This window comes from Thermobia domestica, chromosome 1 (assembly GCF_964235325.1).
Source record: "Thermobia domestica chromosome 1, izTheDome1.hap1.1, whole genome shotgun sequence".
NCBI classification, from domain to species: Eukaryota; Metazoa; Arthropoda; class Insecta; order Zygentoma; family Lepismatidae; genus Thermobia; species Thermobia domestica.
Genome location: NC_137454.1, coordinates 385,571,893 through 385,597,097, shown reverse-complemented (window position 1 = coordinate 385,597,097; position 25,205 = coordinate 385,571,893). Strand labels below are relative to the sequence as shown.

At 37.3% G+C, this 25,205-nt stretch overlaps 1 protein-coding gene across 1 annotated transcript in view; it reads left to right on the top strand.

Moving 5' to 3' along the window:
• obe (activating signal cointegrator 1 complex subunit obelus) overlaps positions 1-25,205 on the top strand; it is a 230,274-nt gene that overhangs the window by 71,975 nt on the left and 133,094 nt on the right. Inside the window, exons 18-24 of the mRNA XM_081732076.1 lie at positions 4,010-4,129; positions 5,734-5,848; positions 8,871-9,007; positions 11,834-12,010; positions 14,340-14,565; positions 18,689-18,830; positions 24,982-25,093. Of these exons, the coding sequence (XP_081588202.1) occupies positions 4,010-4,129; positions 5,734-5,848; positions 8,871-9,007; positions 11,834-12,010; positions 14,340-14,565; positions 18,689-18,830; positions 24,982-25,093 (1,029 nt within the window). The remainder of the gene's footprint in view (positions 1-4,009; positions 4,130-5,733; positions 5,849-8,870; positions 9,008-11,833; positions 12,011-14,339; positions 14,566-18,688; positions 18,831-24,981; positions 25,094-25,205) is intronic.

Here is a 25,205-nt window from a genome sequence, read left to right as displayed (position 1 = left end):
ACATACAATATGAAACGTTTCACGTCACTTCAATTAACGTGCTTTCTTCTTTTTCATCTTCACCTTCTTGTTTAACTCTACATCAACTTACACAAATCTGCGTATGTATAAATCTGAAAAATTGCGATCCCTATACAATTTAAAGTCACAAAAGATTATGTTTTCGAATGAAGCTACGTATAATTATATCCCAATTCTTGTCGAGATTTCTTTCGTCCAAGTTTAATATTGAGTATTTTGTTCTAATGCAATATGTCTCGAACACTTTTCGTTCTATTAATGATGACTTTTTGAGATAACTGTGACCTCCTTTAACTTGCGTTTGGTTATACATAGATGTACAGATATACCTATATCAAGCACTCAGGTAACTAGTTTGTTGAAAATCGGAACTCGTAAAATTATCATAATATAACACAGAAAAAGCGAAACGTATCTACAGAGGATAACACACATCTATACAGGATGTGGTGTGTTAAAAAGTCGGTCGTTTCCTCTTTCATTGATACATATATAAACACACACTGAACAGTAAGCACTTGCAGAACAGATTGTTTATTATGCTTTTAGACAATGGTTATACTTTGGTTTTCTTGTGAAGATATCATTTCTGTGCATTTAATTTTTACTATTCAGTCTGTGAGTCTTCGGAGTTTGTTTTCTGCCTTTGTACATCATGAAAATTTGAACAGGATAAATATACAGGCATAATAAGTTCAGTTTTAAGTTACATAAGAGTCGCTTTGTTTATATCGATGATGTTACAGCATTGTAGAAGATGCTTAAGTCCATACAGACAGATTAGAAGCCATATCTGCTAATAATAACAAGAAAATGAAATTTATAGGATTTAATAACACAAAGAATGAAAAAGTGAATGACTGCACCGGTACTCGAACCCGGGATCTGCGACATACCGTGTATGTTATTAAATTCTCATCTACTGAGGATGTGGTGTGTAAAAAAATCGGTTGTTTTCTTCTTTCATCAATATCTGAAGTGTTTATTTAACTAGACAACGTACACACAAAATGGGAAAAATTGCTTTGCAATTATATTGTCGAAACTAAGAAGTTAATTTTTTAAATGTTTTGCTCCTAAATAAACATAGTGTGCTAGGGATTTAAACAATTTAAACATTAGCTAAATTGTTGAGAAGCGGGAATGCTTTTTAATAAAACATTCATTAATAATGTTATATTGTTATAGTTATTATTTTATTATTGAGTTTTAATCCTATAGATTAGAGGAGGCAATTAGAAATAAATTATAATAATGTAATAGTGGTAAAACCCACAATCCATATCTGTGATTCTTACCTCTTTCAGATTCATATATCTTTTGTATAAATTCTTATTTAGACGAATAAAAGTCGAAACAAACCACTACACTAAAAAATAATAATAATAAAAAAAATCTGTCATGCCAATAATATGTTTGGTGAGAACTTTGTTACAAAGCCAAAACTAGAACACATTTTGATAATATACTTTTTCAACAGTAGTTCATTTTTCAGAGTTTTATTTATTTCAACTGGCACGTCTTGAGTGTAGTAGCTTAGCAGGTCAGACTCTTCGACCGGGTTAACCATTGAAATGACTGATCGACTTTAATGGTAACGATTGTTTGTTTCAAAGAAATAATTGAGAACTAGGTGAAAGAAGGACATATAGCAGAAGAAGAAGAATGTGGGAAATTCGCTGTAGAGTTTTCGAAGCTGTGTATTACAGCATATTCAAATTAAAAGTTCTTTATTTTAGCACTTTATTATTGAATATGTAATCACTAGGGCAAATGTCCTTCGCCTTGCCGGTCCCGACTCTCCACATAGTACGTACGCTATGCTATGAATTATTGATTAAACTAGGATTAACCCTTATGGTGATTTTGTGTCACATAACTGGTATGGTTGGGTCAGAAAGACCCAGATACTTTTTTTAAAAAAAATTATTAGCCCAAAGTAACAAACGAGACCCTCAGTACATTTTCTCATTATTTATTATCTAGTAAACATGAAAAAAATGTTATTACATAAAATATATTTTTTTTATTGGTTACCTCACTTTTTGTTACAAATGTCATTAAAAAAGTGTCAATTTGTAAACAAGCAGTCATTTTCTAATAAGTAGTGAAATTATTTGTAATAAAAATTATGATTTTACTTTTGATGTTCAATGAAATAACATGTGTGATTGTACATTTAACAAGATCGAGGTTTTAAATTCAAACGCCTTATTGTACAACTTGACTTATCATGGGTTACATTTTGTGCAGAATCGGAGGTGCACTTTCCACATATTGCCCACTGGCACGCAATGCAAGACTCCTTTGTTTTCCTATCCATCTTGGAGGGACAAATGTAGCATCTTTTCCTTTTTGCTGCTTGAATTGGGTCATTATTGCCTCTAGGAGGCAAATGGACACCAACGATGCGGTTCATCCCTTATCGCAGTTCATTTCGGCAGATGAACATTGTAAAACATCCTATGATATTTGGCTTTACAAGTTGTCATCCAAGGTTCTTCAGGAAAAGGAGGCGCTTCTCAACATTTTCTGACTTTACAGAAAAATTTAGAATGTAGCTGCTCACTCCAGCAATATCGAGCATGGCATAGAAGACGTTCATTGGTCAGCGTCGTGTACGTCGACTTAACAGAATAATTTGCACATTTTTGATCTAAACTATCAACTGGTCCTTTCAGGCAATTGTAGAATTGTATAATCTTGGACTTAACAGTGTCTTGGTCTATTTCAGCAGTATGGCGCATACTGGACAGCAGTAGTATTATAGGGAGCTAGCTTGTTTACCAGCGGGGCTGAGGTAAAGGGGGAAGAATTTCAACAATTTTTCTGCCTGACTCTTGCAATACTCTCTTTCCTCCTATATGTCAGCGTTGCCAGGGTTAAAAATTTGTCACGTGAATGTCATTCTGAAGAGTTAGTGTGAGTTGGTTATTTGTTGTGTGCTGTTGTGGTTTTGTTGCTTATTATTCATTTGACAATGGCTTCACAGCGTAAGAGAGGGCAAACTATACACAGCGAAGCTAGAGAAGTAATAAGGAAGGCCATAGTGCTGTGCGATGAAGAAGCGAGGGAGAAAAAAGTGAAGCATTCGTTATCACAGCCTAATTTGCGTGTGTCCACGTATACAGGGATCTTCGATAGGGATTGCATAATTGCATAAACTCTTTGAATTAAGTGAGTATTAGGTGAATTTTTTGACAACGCACTGGCAACCCTGCCCAGGACCGTCGAGTGACCGTTTCTTGGCGACGGGTTGGGGAACCTGCCAATCAACTCTGAATTCCTCAGCCTCGCATTAAAGCTAGCTCCCTGTAATACACATTTGTTTTGTTTCGGAACGTAAAATAATAAAGTAAGCTCTTTAGTATACCCATACATTGAGGAATGTACAGGGCGTGCTTTATGTGCTTGAAATTGGGGAGGAATTTCTCTTTTGAACTATCTGTCATAGTCACTACAAGTATTTACACACTGTAAAGAAAACAATCACCAAAAATATAGTTGATCGAGGTAGAAATAAAACATGTATGTCCATAAATCAAAGTTGCAGCTTTCTGAATATATATATATATATATATATATAACGTTTAAGGTATGATGCGGGTCAAACAGACTCAGAGACAAAATATATAAACAGCCAGTTACTACGGGACTTGGCTGACAACTAGCTTTGAAAGAGTATGGGGAAGAGGGCAGCTACTGATAACTACAACCATCTGGTTTCAAACATGCTAAACTGACAATCGAAGAAATATGTTCTACAGCGATCTGACCCATACCATACCAATTAAGGGTTAAATACCCAATTATTTACTAAGCGAAAATATTAATATCATTGGTTAATTTAATTAATGTTGAAGGATCGTATTTTGGAAATAAATTTCTCATAAATATTTTTTTTTCTTGCTTTTTAAATATTTAAGAGTTCCTTGGGAGATTTGGTTTTCAGATTTTAATTAGGAATAATTTTTGTGTTTATTTTCAGATCGCTTTGGGAACTATTTCAAATATTGAAGATGCTATCCAGTGGCTTAGCTACACGTACTTGTTTGTCCGGATGAGAAGGGAGCCCCAAGTCTACGGAATTAACTACCAAGAAGTGAAGGTATTTAGTATAGACTGTAGATTAGATATACGTAAATCTGTCCATCCGTCAGTGTCTGTCAACAGGTGTCGGAGTGAAAACAGTCTCAGATAGCAAGAACCGGGTTTTTTATATTGATTGAATGCTCCAAGAATAGGTTCCATCTCCTTTAGCGCTCTATTTAAACCGGAAGTGGTAGAGATCACCATTTCCGGTTTCAGTACTGGTCGCCGGAGACCACAAACGGTAATAGATAGCGAGAAGTCAATGTTCCAGATAGGTTTCATCTGGAACCCTTAGGTCTCTACTAAAAACGCAAGAGTTAGAAATTTACTCCCATTTCCGCTTTCAGAATTGATCGTCATAAAGCAAAAATGGTCAGAGATAAGGATAAATTCTTTTCTGGTAGGATTCACCGTTTCAAGGATAAGATTCAGGTTTAATTCTTATCCGTAAATGGGCCCCGGAAGTGATACAGATCTATGATTTCCGGTTTCAATACTGATTACAACATAGGAAAATAGGTAGTATATAGGGAGAGGCGGTATTCCGATATAGATTTTAATGCCGCAAGAATAAGAACCGTTTCCTCTAGTAATCCTCTGTGTAAACCGGAAGTAGCAGAAGTCAACCCTTTTTCCAGTTTTAATCTTGATAACAATAAAAAAAATGAATAGAAGCAAGAAGCCTTTATGTTGACATGAATTTAGTGTTCCAGGATTCATTCCTTCCCCTCTATTTGGGGGCGCGGTGACTCAGTGGTAGAGCGTTCACCTCCGGTGCTTGGGGTCCCTGGTTCAATCGCAGCTCGCGCTGTGTGGACTTTGTGGTGGCCCAACACTGTGCTCGTGGGTTTTCTCGGGGTTCTCTCGTTTCCTCCCACTTTCTTCATTCCACCACTTCACACATTTCTCATTATCACCGTCTCCTTTAACCTAACCGGCATACCCGTGGGACGTTAAACCTAAAGATTTCATTTTTTGCTTCCCCTCCGTTCAAACCGAAAGTGGTAGAAATTACGGTTTCCGGTACCAGTACTAATCGTAAGAAAAAGAAACTGTGATAGATAACAAAAAGCATGGGCTTACTGTCGCATCTTCCTCGACAAATCGGAAGCTGTTGAAATTACACTGTTTCAATTCTGATTCCTTTAGAGGAAAAACGGTCATAGAATGCGATAATTTCTTTCATACGGATTCAGCATCTTAAGAACAGGTTCCATCTCCGACCATATCCCACTATTGAGCTCCTCCGTGGCTAAGCGGTTAGCGTACGCGCCTTTGGCGTGGGATACCCGGGTTCGATTCCCGGCTGGAGCACATGTGGTTCGGATTTCACGTTAATCAGTAGGTCCACGTCTCATATAGCCTCGCTGCTGAAAGGGACGCTAAACTAAAAAATCAACTCAATCATATCCCACTATTGAAACCACTTCCGGTTTTCAGTAATAAACCACATAGTTTGGAAGTATACTAGAGTTTCACAATGTGAAGCGCAACTTTTTTTTTTTTTTTTTTTTTTTTTAAATATTATTATTGATGAATTGTAGTAAAAAATCGATATTGTATTTTAAAATACTTCGTACGCAGTTATACAGTTGATAAAATTGTGGCAATATATTGTAGGATGATCCAAATCTTGATAGAAAGAGAAGAGAGCTAATAGAGAATGCAGCGAGAGCCCTTGATAGAGCCCGGATGATTCGCTTTATTGAACGCACAGGCGACCTCTGTATCACTGGTAAGTAAACCTTTCATAAACTATTACAAGAGCACACATATACTCAGAGAATTATGTGTTTATTTTCTGTCTCAGATAAAATTATGATATACGATGAAACACTAGAATTGATTTGGAGTACAAATTATATATATATATATATATATATATATACATACATACATATATATATATATATATATATATATATATATATATATATATATATATATATATATATATATATATATATGTAACCTTCTGCCAAAGTTTAAGGACTGATGTAAAAATAATACAGTAGAAACCTGTTATATTGCGCCTCAGAACATTGTGGAGTCGGTAATATCGCATGTACAAACGGGTCCCCTAAAGTCCATTTTAACTTAAAACTTCTCTGTAGGTCCATGTCTCATATAGCCTCGCTGCTGAAAAGAACGCTAAACTGAAAACGAAATCAAATCAAACTATACGCTGATTAAAAATAGTGATACAAACTGAGATGAAACTTAGATTATAATATAAAGTTTGATCTTTAGAAGGTTAGTAACAATGATCCTCTCTTAACTTGGCTCAAGGTAGAGTAGTCAGTGTTCCCAAATATTTCTTCATTGCTAAAGAATATGTATGTGAATCAGTTCAGACGTTATATCATTTAATTAGTTATGGCTCAGCAATGAGCACCTGGTTTTGAGAGAATCCAGAAAGATGTTTAGGGACAAAAATCAATATTGTCAAGATTTAGGTGGTACTCAAAACTTGAGCCAATTACAATGACATTTGGCAACAAACAATTGAAGGAAGATTTCCGTTCATGCAACAAGCAGAATAAAACAAACAGTGTTAGTGCTTCTTCATAACAAGTTCATTACGTATTTTATTTATTATGTTATGTAAATATTTACGGTTTCAATAATTGCACGCGGCATATTAAAGAAGTGTGTAATCATGTAAGTACAACAATAAAACAACGTTTAACATAGATTTAAGTTATAACAATGTGTTCACAAGGTGCCTGTTAAGACGTAAACAAAATTTCTACAACCAACACACAATTACAAAAGTCCCTTAAAAAACATACGTAAGTTTGAACAGCAAAAGATTTTCAAACTACGGGGATTCTATTGAAAGGAATTTACTTTATTATATTAACAAGTGTTCTATCTTAACACATGTGGGATAACAAGAAGAGATGAGCAAGGAATGAGAGTTAGGGAAACAACCAAGGTTGTAGAGATATTTAAGAAGATCCAAGAAAGAAGACTCTAGTAGTATGAGAACAACAAACAAACGACTGTGGTCAGAAGAGTGATGGTCATACGAGGGGTGTTCAACAGTTATTGTCCCTGACATAAAGATCCGTCATTTTTCCACAGAGTCCCCCTCATGTAATGCACTTCTCCCACATATGTTCTAGAGCACGAATACCACTTTCAAAAGAAGTTGATGGCTGTGCTAGGAAGCCATTCTTCGACAGACTGCTTAACATGCTCATCGTTGGCAAACTTTATCCTTCGGAGGGGCTGTTTAAGCTTAGGAAACAAGTGAAAGTCATTTGGGGCAAGATCTGGAGAGTAGGTAGGGAGGGTCAAGTATTTCGAACCCAGCATCAGCAGTAGTGGCGGCGGTAAAGTGACTTCTGTAAGCAGGAGCATTGTTCTGCATCAGCAGCACTTCCTGTGTAGGATCCCGAGGAATTTTTCCTTGGTTGGCCCCCTAACTTTTGTAATCAATTGTGAATAATAGTCACCTGTAACTGTCTTTTGGATAATCAAATGAACAGTACGCCCTTACTATCCCAAAACATCGTGTCCATAAGCTTGCCAGCTGATGGCATTGTCTTGAATTTTATGGGGTAGGATGGAAAATCATGGTACCGCCACTGCATACTCTGTTGCTTGGACTCTATATTCAAGTGATGTACCCAGGTTTCATCTACAGTCATACATCTAGCAAGAAAGTTACCTGGGTGTTTCGTAAACAAGGCCTAATTTGTCTCTGAACAACAGACTCGTTCACGTTTTTGATCAATGGTTAACATTTGGGTACATTGGGCTGATACCTTTTGCACCTCTAATTGTTGGTGTAAAATTGTGTCTATTGAACCGAGTGACAAGATAATAACCTCAGCTAACCGTCGCTCAGTAAGTCGTCTGTCAGCCATTATCAGGTCGTGAATCATGTTAATGTTTTCTGGTGTGCACACTGTTGCGGGTGGTCCTGCACCTGATGCATGTTCGCAGCTCTACCTGCCGCATCAGAAGTCACGCGATTAGTTCTTGATTAGTAGGGGCGCCATCACCTAATATATTCACCATGTTTTCATGAATCTCCTTGGATGTTGATCCCTTCCTCTGGAAATACTTAATGTCGGCTTTTTGTTCAGATTTGTCCATTTTCTCAATCGTCGCTCACCTTGGCCTGAAAAACAAAGCAGAACATTAACATTATACTCCCGACATGCCTGAAACTTTGTCTCTAAACATTCAAAGGATACGTTATGGTGCATGTAGAATTTCATCCATTTCGGATAATGCCTTCTATATCAAAGACAATAATTGCTGAATATCCGTCGTAGAAGTGTGTGGAAAGTTAGGCAGAGGAAAATGAATAAAGAAATAGATGGACATAGAAGTTACTTCAGGTAGAAAGGTCTAACAGGGGAAGAGCTTTATGGAAAACGCCGACTCCACATAAGATATCAAGTGTTGACCGTAATAGTGTTTACCGTTCACACGAAATAGTGCACGATCAAATTTTAAGAAGTATGTCAGTTGCGCAGATCTGCAAAGGGAGATGTGAGGAACACCGAAATTGTACGATTAATAATACATTAATTGGATGCAGTAACTAAAAGAAAACGTTTACAAATTATTAGATGATAAATATTTTGTAACTCCTAAAGAATTACATTGTAAAATGTCAGTATTCAATTTTTTTTTTTTTTTTTTTCAGTATTTTGAAAAATATAAATTTATCGCGTAAAATTGACTGGGACTTAAAATGAACAGGTAAAGTAATTCATATATTGATTTTTTTCCCTCAGATCTTGGTCGAACAGCGAGTCATTTCTACATCAAGTATGACACAGTGGAAGTCTTTAACGAAAAGATGAAAAATGAAATGGATGATGCGGAAATCCTGGAATTAATTTCGATGTCGCAGGAATTCGAACAACTGAAGGTACAGTATTTATAAAATTTATATCTGGTTCCAAGAAAGAAACAAAAAAATAATACAAGAGTGAGTCAGTTTTGCTCCAATTTTCTGGCACGCAAAATAGCTGTATGTATTACAATGGAATCAAAGTAGGTTAACATTCACAGTATAGCTCCTTATGTCGGACTGTCTGCAGCCACGTTCCTGCTAGTTCCTTGATTTCACGTCGATACAACGCCATGTCCTTAGAGGGGGAAAAAAAATCACTATTGTTTCCACCTCCTGTTGGTTGGTGAAGCGTCGTGATTTCAGAAAGTTGCGTGATGGACCGAAACAGGTAGTAGTCCGAAGGGGCAAAGTCAGGAGTAAATTCCGGATGTGGCATTAGTTCGATGCCATCAAATTCTTGAATGTTGTGTTGCGCGTGTGTGATTTAGCGTTGTGTTGCAGCAGAGCGTGCTTTCAGTTCACCAATATTAAGATATTTTTGGCGTAGTGCAGCGTACATCTGCACCAACTATTCGGAATAAAGGTCGGTATTGATAGTACAACTGTTAGGGACGAACTCGGAGTGATTTACCTCCTCGTAGCTCCACCACATACACAGAACATTACTTTTTGCTCGAAATGGCCCTGTTTGACGATCGATTCAGAACGTTGGCCCCTGCTCAAGATTTCGGAGAACACAAAGTTTTCGTCCTATGTGACAATCCGTTGTAGGAAACACACAGTACGCGTATTTGCAACAATTGTCAGCACACATCCACTCTCCTTTTGGCCTGAGCTTGTCAAATCACGGACAATGTGGCAGTTTGTGGTGGTTTTCCCGAGTTCGTGAAGGTGGCGTACTACAGTGGACTGTGACATGCTCATATTATATGACCTCAGACTCGGTTAGCTTGGGGCGGCCAGACCTTGGCTGCTTTTTGACATTTTGATAGCCTGCACGAAATTTTTAGAACCAACGAGTTGCTGTGTTGCGATTCACTGTACCTTCCCCTTTCGCATGACAAATGTTTTGGATTGCTGCCATAGCGTTATGCCTGAGTTTGAACTCATATAGTAAGAGTTCACTATTAGACATTGTTAAGCACTCATCGTAACTGCCACTAGAAACTGACAGAAGATACTGAGTGAGTGGCGGCTTTCGTGTTAAATAGTTCTCTTGTCACGTTACCTCTAGGGCCAGTTTGATCTTGTACTTACGGACAATCATGGCGTATACACTAATCTACTGTTTAGGCTGTGGAAATATTGCAAGACTTAATGACTCGTATGTGCATAGGACTAGGTGTTGTGTTTAGGGTTACCGTTAAAACACAAACAGCAATAGATACACTCTCCTTACAGGGCATTTTTTACTTATACATACGTATATAAATAATATGTTCAGCGTAAAAAATATTAATTATTATTGACTTCGAACGTCATACTTGGATGCACACCAGATCCTTTGTAGGTGGGAATTCAATAATTAACGCACCTACAGAATTAAAATGAATTCGCACCTACAGAGGATTTGGGGAGTAAAAATAAGTTTAAATAGGTTGTTTTCTCCTTTCATTAAGGTTGGTTTAAAGGGACAAGTTTTGCCGATAGATGGCACTACAGCCTTCGTATCTCCCCCATGTATTTTGTATCTTTCACGAAAATTCACGATTTCTTTTACAAATTTCAACCTACAAACTTCAAATTTTTAGAAAAGGAACTTCATAATCTATCGAAGGCAATAATCCGATTGCCGATAAAATTTTCTTTATTGTTGAAATGGCTTGATTGTTGAAATGGATATCCAAACCTTTAACAATCGAACAATTTCAGCAATGAAGAAAATTCTAAATAAAAAATCGGCACGGATTGTTCTCTTTAATAGGTTATGAAGTTCCTTCTCTAAAAATTTGAAGTCTATAGGTTGAAATTTATAAAAGAAATTGTAAATTTTCGTGAAGGGTAAAAAATACATGGGAAAGATACGAAGACTGCAGTGACATGTATCGACAAAACTTCTCCCTTTACACGAACTTTAATATAGGCAATCACAGTCGTCAAAAGGTGTTTTCAATATATGGACACTGGATTGTTCAAGCACAGCAACTAGGCTGTGGTACAAGCCATGTGATCTGAGTGGAGAGCACTGACTGCAGCAGTGAGAGAGTGTTTGTTCTGGGAAGCGAACTGTGTGGCGTAGTAGTTAACGCATCGGCACGGTATGCCGGAGATCCCGGGTTCGAGTCCTAATCCAGTCATAACTTTTTCACTCTTTGTAAATTATTAAATTAAAAGATGGTATAATCTTGTAAATTGTTGTGCAGTTTCATCGGTGAGATCGAGAGCAACAATATTATCTATTAATTACCCATTCAGAAGATCCTGTAGTTGGGTTAAAACCATATAGTGCAGTACAGATGTGGGTTAAATCAACTTGAGAGAAATGGAGTACATAAGTAAATAAAACATTTAGTAGCAAAACATTGTTTCTGTTGGTTTGTTTTTCTCTGTGTCTCTCACTTTCCTCATTCCCTGCATTTTTAAATTAATTTTTGACCCTTCGATAAAAGTATTACTCATTATTAATAACCTGCATATACAACCTAAAATTCTTGAGAACTGATAAGAATTATCAAAATAGTCACTGTATTTTTTATATATATAAATTTTTGTAATAGTTTGTACTTTTCAAGCTTTCAGACCTATAGGCGTTTTCGAGCTAATTGGAAAAGAAACTTTGTATTGAGATAAGATTAAAATAATTAGGAAGAAATATTTATAAACTTACCAAATCATATCATTAATACAACCCTAGACAAAATATGTATTTGTGTTTACTATAATATTTATTTATTATGATAGGTGAGAGATGATGAGCTAAAGGAATTAGATGAGTTGACACATGCTTATTGCGAGGTGTACACAGCTGGAGGTAGTGAAAATATTCATGGGAAAGTAAACATTCTTCTTCAGACATATTTGTCCCGTGGAAGAGTCCAGGCCTTCTCCCTGATGTCTGATCAGTCTTACATTACTCAGGTAAGTTTTTTCAATGAATAATATTACTTTAAGTAGTCCAAGAGATGAACGAAAATTAGTTTGCTTCGTTCTGAAATTTTATAAATTGAATGCACATACTCAGTTGACAGGTATTTAATTTCGTGTTCAAAATGTACACAAAGGCCGTCATCACTATCGTTGTCTTAGCAAATTATATTTGTTTGTATTAATCTTAAATTCAAGTTGTACAAACTTATTTCTTCTATTGAGATGTGATCATTGTGTAATATTATTTCGAAGCCTTCCTTTTTAAGCCATGCCGTATATGTAAGCTTCCAAAAAATAAATTTTGTAACAAATGATAAGAACCTCATTTTAACCCAAGTTTCAAATATTTGAATTATTAGAATTTTATGTCCTTGATTCTATTGCGAGTTCGATCATGATTACTAGCATAATAAAGATTATGCGGAATTCCCAATGAATGAGACAGACAATTTCCGTCCTCGCAGTGAAATATCGCACACTCCCGTTTTCACATTGTTTGGGGTTCATCCCTCTTTGAATCCTAAGAAATATAAGATAATTAAGCATGATTATAATCAGCAGTGTGAAGTGAAATAAAAGCAAGGATAGGAATGGCGAAAGAAGCCTTTAGGAGAAAGAAAATATTATTTTGTAGGACCTTGAATAAAGAAAAAGACTCATAAAATCCTTCTTGTAGAGTATTGTACTGTATGGGTCAGAAACATGGACATTACACAAAAGCGATGAAAAACAGTTGTAAGTTTTCGAAATGTGGGTGTGGAGAAAAATGGAGAGAATTAGTTGGGTCAAGCGGAAAATGAATGAGAATGTGTTAGAAATGGTAGGAGATAAAAGAACAATTTTAGATATTATTAAGAAGAGGAACAGAAACTGGTAGGAACATTGGCTAACAAGGAACTGTATCATGAGAGACGTGCTAGAGGGTATGGTGGCAGGAAAGAGAGGGAGGGGGCGAAGGAGACTACAATTAATGGACGATATTAAAACAGAAGTGGTACGTGAAGACGAAGAGGTTAGCAGAAGACCGTGGAGCATGGAAGCTTCTCAGTTGCAGCAAGTGACCTGCCAATAATGGCAGAATACCTATGATAATGATAATCAACAGATAGGGTGGTTGGTTTGGTGACAACAATATTGTTGTCGATCCAGCTCCAAATGTTATAACAAGAAGATATGTTAAAGCAAAAATGAAAGTAAAGTTGAGTAAGAGGGGAACAAGCAAATTAAGTAATGAGACTTATATTCTAACTATACAGCAAATAAAATGAGAGAAATTGTTAAACATTGTATGCCAGTGTGATGCTTAAGTTTTTAGTATTCTGAAGAGAAATCGTGATCATACACTAAAGAAATACACTAGAAACTGGATTAAAGATAATATTGAACGCATGTTTAAAAGTTAAAACCTCGTATATAAGCATCCGATGATGCTATAGACAGCGTCATACTGTTTCAGTGAATCATCGCCGTCCTCAGCAGCATAGGGATTAAAAATAACTAATAGATGATGGAAAACTACGAGGTGCATCCAGAAAGTAAGTTTCCCGCGCGTCCCATAGCTAGGAAACCGTATGTTGCGCGAAGCAACTGCGTGCACGTGAGAGTAAGGCCCTAGCATGGCGCATGCACCTGCGGAACTTCCCTAGTGCTCTCAGTAGCGTCGTGGCAGTGGTTGAAGATGGACGTTCCTATTCCAGCTCCCGCCGCATTTGAAGTGAGAGCAGTGATGAAGTTTTTGAATGCACAGGGCATAGCGCCGATTTAAATCCATCGTCAGCTCTGCCAAGTCTATGGGCCTAACGTCATGAGCAAGCAGATGGTGCGTTGCTGGTGTAGGCAATTTGCAGCAGGAGTTTGGATTTGGCAATACCGGTACGACGCAACTCGAGGCATACTTAATTGAGTTTTTTTTAGTAAATTTATAAATAATTGTTAGTGTTTAGATCAAATATTGTTAAAAAAAAATGCTTTTAAAGATTTTATAAAACAATTTCCGTGTACGAAGTTTTATTTGTGGCACGTGGCGACCTTGCTGTGAACAATCTTAAACCTACTACTGTCTGTTACAGCAATGTATTTGTTGTTGTGTTGGTGAATTTATCGATGCTTGCTTTTGTAAATACTTAATTTTCTAATGTGTGATTGATGAAGGTAGCTGAAACATTATAAAATATTTCAAGAATAAATTATGATTGTGTAGCGTTGCTGAATATACGATGTACACCATGTAGAATAAGTATTCACAGAATTTATCTCGTTCAGTTGTTTATGATATTTTATGAGTGAATTTCTTGTAGTTCTCTCGTCTTTTTTGCTTCAGAATGCTGTGCGTATCACACGAGCTTTGTTTGAGATCGTTCTGAGGAAGAATAACCCGTTAATGGCTGGCCGATGTCTTACAATGGCCAAAATGTTTGAGCAGCAGCTGTGGGACTTCCAAAATCCGTTGCATCAGTTTCGCATGCTTGGACATGACATTCTGACTAAACTCGATGACAAGAATCTTTCCATACAGAAGTTGCGAGAAATGGATGTCAAGGAAATAGGTTAGTGTTATATCATAATGTTAGTAACGAAAGTGTAGAATCTATGAGAATCGAATATACAGGGTGTTCCAAAATGAATATCGAGGTTTTAAGGTTTTGTAGTATTTAATACAATTAGCTTACAATTATAAATAATATATCAAATGAATAAGCAACTCAGACAGTTTTGTACGCACTCATGATCGTCATATTTCAACACAGTCACTTAATACATCCAAATATAGGCTCAAGTGCTGCACGACAGCAAATCACACCATCTTGTGATGGATTAAGCTAGTTTAGGTTGAAGTCCTGGAAAGTTATCTGTGCGTACATGTTTCATCTGTCTGCCGTTAGAAGAGATTGGTTCAGCATCGTTGTACCCGACTGCTGGATTGGCTGCAAGGGGTCGAATGACAGAGCATGTTTCACATGACCTCCGCGTTCACCAGATCTAACGTCATGCGATTTTTACCTTTGGGGATTAATAAAGGATCATATGTATATGCCTACGCTACCAAGAAAGAGGGTTAAATCAGTTTATAATGATTTTTATTTCCAACAAAATCTGGAAGCATTCATTTTTAATTTCTGCAGCTCTGTTATAGCAGTGAAGCTTATAAGTGCATTTTAGTTATCAATTTTCATTTATCTTTCTTTTCTGTTACAATGGCTCATTGTTCTTTCTCAAGCTTTACCGTGAGAACCACCTTTGTAACACGTTCTCATCTTAACTGCTGCTACGTCATGAGAACGTCACAGCCAATGAGACGTGCTATAGCAGACGAACTTTTGGCTTGCGTACGAAATCAATGGGCGGAGCTGAGTGATGTGAGTAGCAATAGCGGGAGAACTGATATTCATTGTACTAGCGATGGCCTGCTCATTAACTGTGTTTATAATGCGGTGAAGCAATAATTGAACAATTATAAGTTGTTACTGTAATTTCTATCCTTCCTTGTACCTAATTGATCGTAAGTATGAAGTTGTAAGAAAAGGACAAACATTTAAGAGGAAATACAGAAAATCAGATCAGTGTGCATTTTGTTCATACGTATCCTTAAATTTCATAATTGGGAGACCCGGGTTCGATTCCCGGTGGGAGCTCATGTGGTTCGGATCCCACGTTAATCAGTAGGTCCACGTCTCATATAGCCTCGCTGCTGAACGGGACGTAAAACTCAAAATCAACTCAACTCAAATTTCATAATTTGTGCGTAGTTTGTCAGTCTGTTTCATCAATGTCCATCTTAATATAATCTTTGATATAGTAGTTGTTGTAGTTGTTTCGGTGTTGAAACAAAACTTCGTTTTGTTTGAATAACATCGTAACTCGGAGAGAAACAACATTTATGTATAGATAGTTCTTGCTTGTTATAAGGCTGAATTTTGGCGGAGCTATCTGTTCATGGGTGTTGAGTAAATACCAGGTTCGATCCTCGGGATTACTTATCGCGATAATTTCTCTTGCCACTACAAAAACTATTATAAGTTGTTACAACAATCACTCCAAACACATTGATCAAGACTCGGGAGGAACTCCCCTATCGACTCGATGTGTGCCGTGTGATGAATGGAGCTCACATTGAACACTTGTAGCAAAAACTGTTTGAGTTGCTCTTTCGTTTGATGTATTATTTATAATTGTACGTTAAAATAATAAATATTACAAGCTCCGATATTCATTTCGAAACAGCCTGTGAAAGAGGGATAACTCAAATTTAAAAGATATTATGTTGTATCCGGTAATTAAAAATTTCTTTCAAACTGTTTTACTGCTTCCTGACATCTTTATCATTGACTTGAGTCGCTGCTAAACTGTTAATATATGGGTAGATTCCTCCCTTCCTATGGAATCCTTTTGAGGAAAAATAAAATAAATTAAAATAAATGAAGTCTTCACTCCTTAAACTGTGTTGGAGTTGGCTTCTTGGAAAAAAATATGTTGCAAAGTTGATAAGTTTTTGATTATTTGAAAGTTGTTATATACTTCATGTTCTTAAAAAAAAGTATGTGCAATTTTCGTGATATTCATTGTTTGTAATCCTGTTAAACAGAAAATGGTGGTACGATCTTTAATATTTTAGTTATTCACTGTGTATTCTACAGCAACTATTAACAATATATAAGGGAAAAATATTAGTAACAGGCCACCTGCATACCCACTTTAGAAAATGTTTTGTTTTGAAAGGAATTACGTGCCCTAATGTAGTTTTGATGAGATTAAAGAATAGAAGTCGTTCGGTTGATCCTGCATCTGTCACCGTGAACACTTCTTTGTATTCCTCCAGAAAGTGAAAAGAATGCTGCAAGTTTGCCTGCTTTAAGATCTTTCACTTGAATCTCTTCACTCTGTCCAGAATTAATGTGGTATTATTGGGACGAATGATGGCCGCTAACTTCACTTCGTTGCGGTAGAGTTCATCATACACTGTTACACTCATCTGTTGGCAAAGTTCTGCTTTACGATCGATTTCAGAATCAGAAACATAAACTGTGCGGTTTTATTATTATTATTATTATTATTATTATTATTATTATTATTATTATTATTATTATTATTATTATTATTATTATTATTATTATTAACTGGTGGTGATTGTGACTGGTTGATCAATAGTACCACCAATTTGTGTAACACATTACCTGTCACATGGCTTCGTTTCTAGTTCCACCACCCTATTTTTAACATGAATGTAGTCGATGTTAATATGTTGAGCTCTTATTTTTATTACATTCGTTAGAAGAAAATGGTATAGAAAGAAGCGCAGAGGTTTTATTAAACACCTGCAGGAGCTTGGATTGGAAACTCGCTGTGACCGTCATACTGCAAATTATGAATACGTAAAAATATTAAATAATACTTTCGACAACGTAAATAATTTCAGATATCCAGGATCAGCATTAACTGACGAAAACTATTTCCACAAAGAGATTAAATGTCAACTGAAAACAAGGAATTCATGTTATGTTCAGACCAAACTCTTTTGTCGCGAATTCTGTGGAAGAATTTGAAGCTTAAAATATATAAAACGATAATTATCCCTGTTATGCTGTATAGTTGTGAAAGATAGTCGCTTACTCTGAGGGAGGAACACAGACTGAAAGTATTTGAGAATAAAATCCTGAGGCAAATATTTGGACTCAAGAAGAACGGTAATGGGGAATGGCGGAAACTTCATAACAAGGAACTGCATAATTTATACCGTTTACCTAACATTGTTAGGTTCAATAAGTCTCGGAGGCTCAGGTGGGCAGGTCGTGTAACCAGAATAAAAGAAAGTAGGAACACTTCCAAAGTTTTAGCAGGAAACTCAATTGGAAATAGACTATCAGGGAAACTTTGTCGCAGATGAGATGAGAATATTAAGATGAATCTCACAGATATAGGAATACGAAATAGAAACTGGATCTAGTTAGTTAAGAACATGTATTAATGGAAAGCTTTTGTGAATGCGGCATTGAACCTCTAGATTCCATAGGGCAAAGAGGATTTAAATGAATACAGTGTTTCTGAGGGAATGCTCATGGGAACAAGTTTTGCGAGTCTTCTGTTAACAGAAACGATTTCTTCACTATTTCGACTATATGTGACTGCCCAAATCGCGAAGAAAATATTAGATTTAAAACTTGTAAAGAGTGAAATGGAAAAATGAAACTGAAAATGTTCATCTTCCATTATATTTCCTATACCCTTTAAACCTAATCCTTAGATGGTACCTAACGTGAAGATCCCAGGCTGCTTCCTTTTTTTCTTCCGCTACTTCCCCAGGTAATCGCCAGGGAGACATTATCCCTCATATGTAACGGGTTAAAATGACCATAGATGCCGAAATCCCAGAAATGCAATTCCTAATCTTTTCGTACTACCCGGCTATTTGGTAGGGAATATTTTATGAAACTTCTCTAGCTATGCACCTACTCTATACATGTACATGCATAGTAAATAAGGACCCCCCCTTTTTTTTTTTACATTATATAGATCTAGAAATTTGTAAATCGTGATTTGGAAAACCTATAAAAGTCAGGAAATTTGTGGTCGCCTGTTTTAAATCAGAAAAATCTTTTTACTGAACTTTGTGTATTAGTGACATTTCACGCCATAGAGCAATTAGAAATATGAAACTTATTTACTTTTTTTCAGGTGTTCTACTCCATCATCTGAGAATGGGCAAAATTGTTAAACGTTGCGCTACAGAGTTTCCGTTGTTGGAGTTAGATGCTACAATTCAGCCGATTACTAGAACAGTGCTAAGGATTAGGCTGACTATTAAGGCGGACTTCAGGTGAGTAAACTCCAATATTCTGTCTCATAATGTAATGTTTACTCCATAGGATTGTAATCCAAGTAGAGCAAACATTACAGTAGATAGTCATTAATTGAATTTTTCTCCCGAGCGTTAACGACGAAACAAGTTGTCACAAAAGCAATAGCTTCTTTCACCGCTAACCACACATAGGCGAAAATTCAAGTAACAACATTAACCTTACGACTATGATAAACTCCAGCATCATTTAACATGAAAATTAATTAAACACTCAAAAATTCAATTATATCAATATATTGCACCATGCACAATAAGGCGAGAGGACATGTAAGGATTGACTCTAAGTCGCAGTAACGTCAATGATACCCACAAATTTGGAAGTTATGTTTAATATAGGTATGATACTTACATTACTTGTTGACAAAGGTACTATTTTGACAATAACATGTATCGATGTTCTACATATATAAAATTATAAACGGATGTAGTGATTTTTATGTTTCTAGCCAAATCTTATCGCAGCGATGGTGAAAGGCTTCCTAGCGTGGTTCCGGTTCTGGCGCCGAATGGAAGCTACCTCGCGTATAATTCAATTTATACAACTTGTCCCATGTGACAGTTGTTTTCCTCTGTTCTTTTTCTTCCTGCACGTGGTCATAACAATCAGCCAAGAAGGACTGTTTCTACGACAACAGCACGTTCAGCCAATTCTAGTGGCTCATTTCTCTCGCTCTGCAGTGGTAAACATTCCACCCTCTCCGCACGTTGCCAGTTTGAATATAAACAAATGCACATTGTTTTAGTCGGATGTCAACTTGAGTAGTGGACCTGCTGGTAGCATTCGTTTTAGTTCTCTTTTGTGACATTTAATTTTATAAAACTGAGATTTACTTGCAGTAAATAATTTCGTGTTTCGTGTATACGGTACTTCAGTGTTTAGTGTTTTATTTATTTCTGATTCTCTCTCTCTTTTTTGTGCGTGTGTGTGTATGTCCTCTAAAAATGGATGAAGTGGGAGAAAGTTCAAATCTTGTTCGTCGAAGAAGGGGGCGACGAAGAATCCACTCGCCTGTAAAGAAATATTCAAAAATTGGACAGGGTGTCGCTTTACGAGGCCAAGCTCGCGAGATGGTGTGTTCACTACGCGAATACTTTGAGTGGGAAAGAGAAAATGGTGGTCCTCTTATCGATGTAAATCGAGTTACAGAAAGGACAGCGGCTGCCCTTAAAATCAGCAGAAAAACAGTGGCGCGAATTGGGAAAGAAAAAATAAGGAAAGAGGAGGAACTTGAGGAGAAGGAAGAACAAGGAAAGGACGAGCCTGGACCATCGCAGGCACTGCTTGAAACTCCAGGAAAACATCGCTGCTATGAAAAGAAGGTCACAAATCTCGATTCATTCCAGCGGGATGCCCTTCGTCGCCACATTTACTCTTATTATATGCGCAAGGAGCATCCTACATTAAGTAAGCTCCAAGCCAGCCTTAAAGAAGCAAACTTGTTCCACGGAAGTAAGTTCTCACTTAGAAGCTGTCTCATAGATCTGGGGTTCGAATTTAATAAATTCTCCAAACGCACAGTGCTGATGGAAAGAAGTGACATCGTGGCTTGGCGTTGTCGGTACCTCAGAGCTATGAAGAAATGTGATTATAATAATGTGGTTTGGTTAGATGAGACATGGGTCAATGCAGGCCACACATTAGAAAAAGGCTGGACCGATCATACTGCGCATAGTACAGTGAACGCACCAATAGGGAAGGGGGGAAGAATAATTGTTCTTCATGCTGGCACATCTCATGGTTTTGTCCCAAACTGCCTCCTCATTTTCAAATCTAAAAGAACTGGTGATTATCACGAGGAAATGAACTTCGATACATTTACAAAGTGGTTCCAAGAATCTCTTTTGGAAAACATATCCCCTAAATCCATTATCGTTATGGACAATGCCCCATACCATTCTGTTATGCTCGACAAACCTCCAACAACTCAGTCCCGGAAGTCTGAGATCTTGGACTGGTTAAAGCGCAATACCAGTGTGCAGTTAGAGCCTGACATGAAGAAGGCAGAGCTTCTAGAACTGGTGACCATATACAAGCCCAAATTCCCTTTGTACAGAATCGACGAATTAGCAAGGGAAAAGGGTCACCAGGTCATAAGACTTCCCCCCTACCACGCCCACTTCAACCCTATAGAAAATATTTGGGCGCAAGTAAAAGGCTACGTCGCGAGGGAAAATAAAAAATTCACAGTGGCAGAAGTGGAAAGACTTACAAAAGAAGCAATTGATAGTGTCACTGCGGAAGACTGGGCTAATGTTGTTCAACATTCGAAGAAGCTTCTAGACGAGCAATGGGATAAAGAGGGAATTCTTGAACAGTGTGTGGAGGAAGTGATAATATCTGTTAATTCCAGCTCCGAAAGTGACAGTGATTCTTCACTGGGAGTATCCCCAATCACACAGTAAACGTAAGTACATTTGTCTTTCTTCTTTACTACTATATATATGAATTTTTAAAATTATAGCAATACAAATGTCACGAGTTCAAAATGTAGACGTATTGTTTGCGATATGTGGTATACAAACGTAAGTTCAGTAATTATAAACAAGGTTCAGTATTGATGTTAGTAATTTTGCTACAGCTATATGGAAATTTATGTTTTCTGCAGTGAAAGTAAAAGTTTCCTATAGAAATAAAGTCAGAGGGAGGAATGGTTGGATTTACCGTACTTTAATATTGTACCAATGAAATTTACAATAATGTTTGTCTCCCTTATAAGTGCGTTTTTAAATAAGCGTTCTACATTTAGTAAATGTTGATATGGAATAAGAAATAATTCACTCGTTCTACTCGTGTAGTTTCAATACCCGACGCAAAAGCTGGCAACGCAGCATCGAGCACCACGTGTACGCAGCGAGCTGTCACATGGGACAAGTAGCATCTATTGCACTGTAGTTTCTCTCTTATTCTCGCGGCTCGCGCGAGTTCCACCCACCAAGATGACGTAATCACAGGTAGGACTGTGATAGGCTGCCGCTGGTTGCCAAGGCCATTGGCTGCTTCGTCTGCTGGATGTTGCAATCCGTGCGAGAATGCATAACGCTGGTGTAAATATAGCAGCCTTTTAAAATAAAAGGAAATTAAATTGTCTGAGCTGGATACACCAAAAATAATGCACAAATAAGTTTATTACAGTAATACAAGAAGTATGGAATCTCCATTTGTATGAATTGATTAAATATCACATTTGTGTAAGTATGGGTTGTGTGCTTTGTGAAAAGTTTCTTCGTTACCTATTTGACAATACTAGCTTACCGCCATCTGTGTAAGGAAGCATTCAACCTTATCTTTCATCTAGTCGTCGCCAGCCAAATGTTCTTTCAATTTAGAGAACAGGTGATAGTCACTCGATGACAAGTCCAGTCTTTAGGGTGGTTTGGTGTTGTTTCATCCAAACTGTTGCAGAAGAGTGACAACTTGACTGGCAACATATTAGCGAGCGTTGTGAAGAATGCTTACGCCCTTGTTAAAATTTCTTTTCTCCGACTCTGAATCGTCCGTCTTGAGTTTTTCAGTGTATCATACTTGTTAGCGTTTATTGTGGTCTCAGAATTCATGAAGTTTATCAACAGTACCTCCTTTCGATCTCACAGTTGCGATGGCTTTACAGGTAGGCTGTTTTTGAATTTTGGCGGCTTTGGTGAAGACGAATGCCACCACATACGTGATTGTTGTTTGGTCTCAGGTGAGAAGTGAGACGGCCAGGCTTCGTTATCTGTGATAGTCGAATCCAAGAAGTTGTCCTTTTCGTCTTCATAGCTGCACGGGAAGAGTTGCTTCGTTTCCATTAGTGGTCTTCTGTGATCATTCATGGAGCCCATTTTTCGCGGACCTTCCCATATTGCAACTTTTCCGTCAAAATCCTATGAATAATGCTTCAAGAAACCTCAGGAGCCAAAATGCGAAAATCACTCAGAAGTGATGAGCCCGATATTTACTCATGGTTTACTCAACCTTCACAACAACTTGCGGACGTTTTTGACATTTATGTACGCCTCACTGTACACACTTCCGTCAGTTGGCAATGAATTTCAATCTTTTTCACACCTTCTGCGTTGAAAAGCCGAATAACTGGGCGAACGTCGCACTAAGCGGTAGCACCAAGCAGGAGCTCCATTACAAACGGCTGCCAAGCCAAAAATAAGCGTCTGAGCGAGGTGCGCGCAGACTTGTTTAGGAGTGGAGAAAGCAACAAACACAACAGTATTGCCAACAGCCGCACAAATAATTCCCTGCGTCCCAAGTGCTTTGGAGACCTTACTTTTAGGATTACCCTCGTATCCAATTAAAAGTACAAAACTCATGAGCAAAGTAAGTCACGTTTCTTAGAGAGCCTGACGTTTCAAAAGGAATACCAGGTTGATGCTCGTTATAAGGTAGGGTGTGACGAAAATAAATATATCAGTGTTGACGAAAGGTGGAAAAGTATCCACAGTACTGCGAGAAGATCAGTGAAGAATAGCATAGGATATACCAATCAAGGAACGTAACTTGTACATAGTTCGGTAAAGAAGTAAATGTCTGGATGAACAAAGAAAATATACTAGATTACAATGAAAAAATGAAATCTTTGAGTTTAATGTCCCTCGATTATGCCCTTTTAGGCTAAAGGAGACTATGATTAAAGCAAGTAAATGATAGTATGATAATGGAAGCATTGGTAGAATGAGAAAGTGGGAAGAAACGGGAGTACCCCGAGAAAATCCACGAGCACCATGTTATCCACCACAAACTTGCTGGGCCGGAGATCAACCAGAGACCCTACGTACCAGAGGTAAGCGTTCTACCAATGAGCCGGTGTCCCCTAGATTATAATGGCTTCAGGATTAGATCCAAATTGATATAGACACAAAAATAATAAATGTAAAGCTACTCGTTTTACGCGCAACAATCTTATACAGGGTGTTTCAAAATAACCGCCAGGTTAGGTGATCCTGACACCAAGATAAAACAAAAAGTATAGACCAACCTGGGTGCATAAAAGCTTCCTTTCGGATTTATAGGTTGCCGAAAACATGAAAAAATGAATTTTAAAGGTCCATACTTCCAAAACTATAGGACCTACCGTAGTCGAGTCAAGACTTTACTTAGGAAGTAATATATGCACTATCCAAAATTACATGTTTCAGAATCCTAAGGTGCTCACGCAACAATTTTTATAGAGGTAGTTGATGAGTACTTCAGATTATATGCCCGTAGTCAAACTGCCTTTATAAAAATTGTTGCGTGAATACCTTAGGATTCTGAAACATGTTATTTTGGATAGGTCCTATAGTTTTGGAAGTATGGATCTTTAAAATTCATTTTTTCATGTTTTCGGCAATCTATAAATCCGAAAGGAAGCATTTATGCACCCAGGTTGGTCTATATTTTTTTGTTTTATCTTGGTGTCAGGAATCACCTCCCAAACGTTGTCAGTGTTGTTTTGACACTCTCTGTATATAAAGCTTAAATGCTGTCCGAGGGGGCGCGGTGGCTCAGTGGTTGAGTGTTCACCTCCGGTGCTTGGGATCCGTGGTTCGATCCCAGCTCGCGCAGTGTGGACTTTGTGGTGGAGAAACACCGTGCTCGTGGGTTTTCTCGAGGTTCTCCCGTTTCCTCCCACTTTCTTCATTCCACCATTTCATTAATTTCTCATCATCACCATCTTGTTTAACCTAACCGGCATAATCGTGCGACGTAGAACTTAAAGATTTCATTTCATTTCTTTTCTCTCCGCTTTACAAAACCATACTGTTTTCAATGAACTTTGAGTATGGAGGGAACAATATCTACAATTTAATTTCCTAGGGAGATGTAACTAGATATACCTAGGTATAAACTTGGCACTAAGAATAATTAAACATGTGTGCCTGCGTTTTTGACGATTAAACTTCTAAAGATGGAAAGGTAAAGCAGTTTCCATAATATTGTGATTTCCGTTTTGTACACATAAAATGGTGAAAGTGAGGAAGTAGTTAAACCATTTATTTTATTTATTATATAAAAGGACTAAGCCCATTAGAATACCGGTGTGTGTGTAACAGTTTTAATCTTGAATGTTTGTATTTCGGTGTTACATTGAGTTCTTTTTCTGTTTGTTTGAGTTTGGTCATTACTTTTCTATTCCAGATGGAACGATAAGATTCACGGGAAAACTTCGGAAGGATTTTGGATATGGATTGAAGATCCTGACAATAACTACATGTACCATCATGAGTATTTTCTTCTCACCAAAAAGCAGGTAATGTTATGCTGTTCCAATGTAATTATTACTAGATGTTCTCCCCCAAGGTTTCGGCTCACTATATGCTATAGGTTAAGTTTTAATTATTTATATTTAACTTTAATAATAA